This window comes from Egretta garzetta, unplaced genomic scaffold (genome assembly GCF_000687185.1).
Source record: "Egretta garzetta isolate BGI_Z169 unplaced genomic scaffold, ASM68718v1 scaffold7, whole genome shotgun sequence".
Taxonomy (NCBI): Eukaryota; Metazoa; Chordata; class Aves; order Pelecaniformes; family Ardeidae; genus Egretta; species Egretta garzetta.
The window spans coordinates 1306662-1308888 of NW_009260350.1; the positions used below are offsets into that span (position 1 = coordinate 1306662).

General features: G+C 50.3%; 1 protein-coding gene across 1 annotated transcript in view; it reads right to left on the bottom strand.

Annotated features, from left to right (window-relative positions):
- The window catches only part of PEBP1 (phosphatidylethanolamine binding protein 1), a 3570-nt gene extending 2603 nt beyond the window's left edge, over positions 1 to 967 (bottom strand). The window contains exon 1 of the mRNA XM_035898362.1: positions 939 to 967. Coding sequence (XP_035754255.1) covers positions 939 to 967 — 29 coding nt within the window. The remainder of the gene's footprint in view (positions 1 to 938) is intronic.
- Positions 968 to 2227: the final 1260 nt, after the last annotated feature.

Sequence of the window (2227 nt, forward strand, 5' to 3'; positions counted from 1 at the left end):
GCGCCGCTCGCCTTTCCCCCGCTCCAGCTGTTGGGGCGCCCCCAGGCGGGGGCCGCGGCGCCGGGGGAGGTCGAGCACTGGGACAGCGATTCCCTAAAGCTGCGCTGCTGCCCTTGGTTCGCGGCCTTGGCCCTGCCTTTAATTAGGTTATAATTTATGAGCCAGGGCCCAGTGGGGGCAGCCCAGTTTCTCAGAACTACATCCCACTGGGGCAAGCTAATAGACTTGGATCTCTCCTTAGTTCTATACTCACAGTAGGGCTGGTGCTCGGACTCTCCATGTATGCCAGAAGGACATCAAATAGACTTCCTATGAGTGCGTTGCAGTCTGAAACATGGAAGACAAAACTGAAGGACCAATACTGAGAGAAGAAGCAGTTGAATCACAATGCAACTGCTGAAATACAGAAAGACACAGGACTGTAAAAACTGTTTTGGAGAAGAAAGCAAATACAGACAATTAATTATTTATTTTTTTTTTAAATTTAAAAAAAAAAAAATAAAACAGGGTTAGGTTGAAGGTTGGACTCGATGATCTTGAAGGTCTTTTCCAACCAAAGCGATTCTATCTCAGCACTGTGCTCCGCGCACGGCCTAGCCCAGCGCGTGATGGCTGCTGGAGAGCTGGCCGTGTTGCGCCTTCCCCAAGCGGTAAGGTGTCCTGCAGGGACCTGAGGATACCTACATGCCCTTGTTGTGGGGTTACGCAGCGAAGCGATCTATGTATTAGTACATAGAACAAACCAGCCTGGAAGCCGCCGTCTGCAAGGGTGGACAATGCAGGACCATTGGGTCACCTGGCATCAGTCAGCAAGAAAACCTGATGATGGGACAATTTCTTCTAACACCTCCGCTGCTGAAATCTAACAGCACGCTGGCTGTGCTTTGTAACATTCACCCAGGGGAACCCAGCTTGAAAGAAACTGAAAACGCTGGTACCTTTCCCTTTCCTTGTTGTCTGTTTCCATGGGACCCCTCCAGCTGTGGCGAAGCTCATCCCTTACCCTTTCTGTCACCGAAATTGGGAAGAACGAACCTCGCAACACCAATGCAGTGTTAAAAGGCAGGCATTCTTTATTCACGGCGCGGGATGCATGGGGGATCGGTCCACCTAACGTGCATACCTTCAAGTGGCAACTTGTCCCGTTTATATACAGCAAAGTGTTACATATGCATGAAGTTTCCCAATATGCCTATACATATGCACAACCTGTCCCCGCTTTGTATTAAAATTAGCTTCAGGAGGTCATTTCCATAAGTCCCTCCCCACTGTGCTTGCTCAGTGCCTACTTGTGGTGGTCATCGGGGGTCGTGGGGATGAAGGCTGACGGTTCTTCTTCGTCACCGCTAGTAACCCCTTGTTCTTGCGCAGACTCATGTTGCTCCTTGGCTCTTGCCCAAACTTCAGGGTCGGTGTAAACCAGTTCTTAAGGTAAACTCCTGGTTCTTATCAAAAACTGTCCTTCGTAAGGAGCCACAAATCTTCCTGCGTCAATTAGTTCTCATTCCTTCTAGTCTAGCAACCTTGGCAAACCGTTATTATCCTTTTGCTTCATCCCCTCCTTGAACAGGGTTCTCAATTTACTAAGTAACTATACTACACACTTGAGAAAAACATCCGAACTAGACACTACTGATTTTAGCAAAGCAACAGCAAACTAGACAATGCTGACTTTAGCAAAGCATCAGCAAACTAGACAATAAGGCCTAAATCTTATGCATATAAGCCGCTTACATCTGGGGGTCTTTTGACTCTTAAGGTATCATTTCCACCTGCTTCCTCCTCCCACTCTGTGCTCCGCTTCTCTCTGCGGCTTTGGTTTAAGCTGCTGCCTGCTTTTTTTTTTTTTACCTCTTCTCAAGAATCATAGTTTGTGGCACGGTTCATAGTCATTTATCACCGTTCTTCCCGCTCCCACTGCTTTTGGGGTGTCTCTAAGCGGTTGAATCATGGAAGATCCTCTGGGCGAGAGGGTTTCGCTTGCTACCTTGGCTTATTTTTGCCCTCAGGAAACACCTTCCTTCTTCGCATTAAACGTTCCCGATCCTTGGACTGCACCCCCGAGGTCAGTACCGGGCTCCCCTGGGGCAGGGAAACCGGTTTCAGGCCGCTCTGAAGGGGCTGCCCAAGATGGCGGGCGGGGCCTGGAGGTGGGGGGCACCCCCAAGATGGCGGGCGGGGCGAGGGGGCGCCCCAAGATGGCGGCCAGCGAAGATGGCGGCGGGGA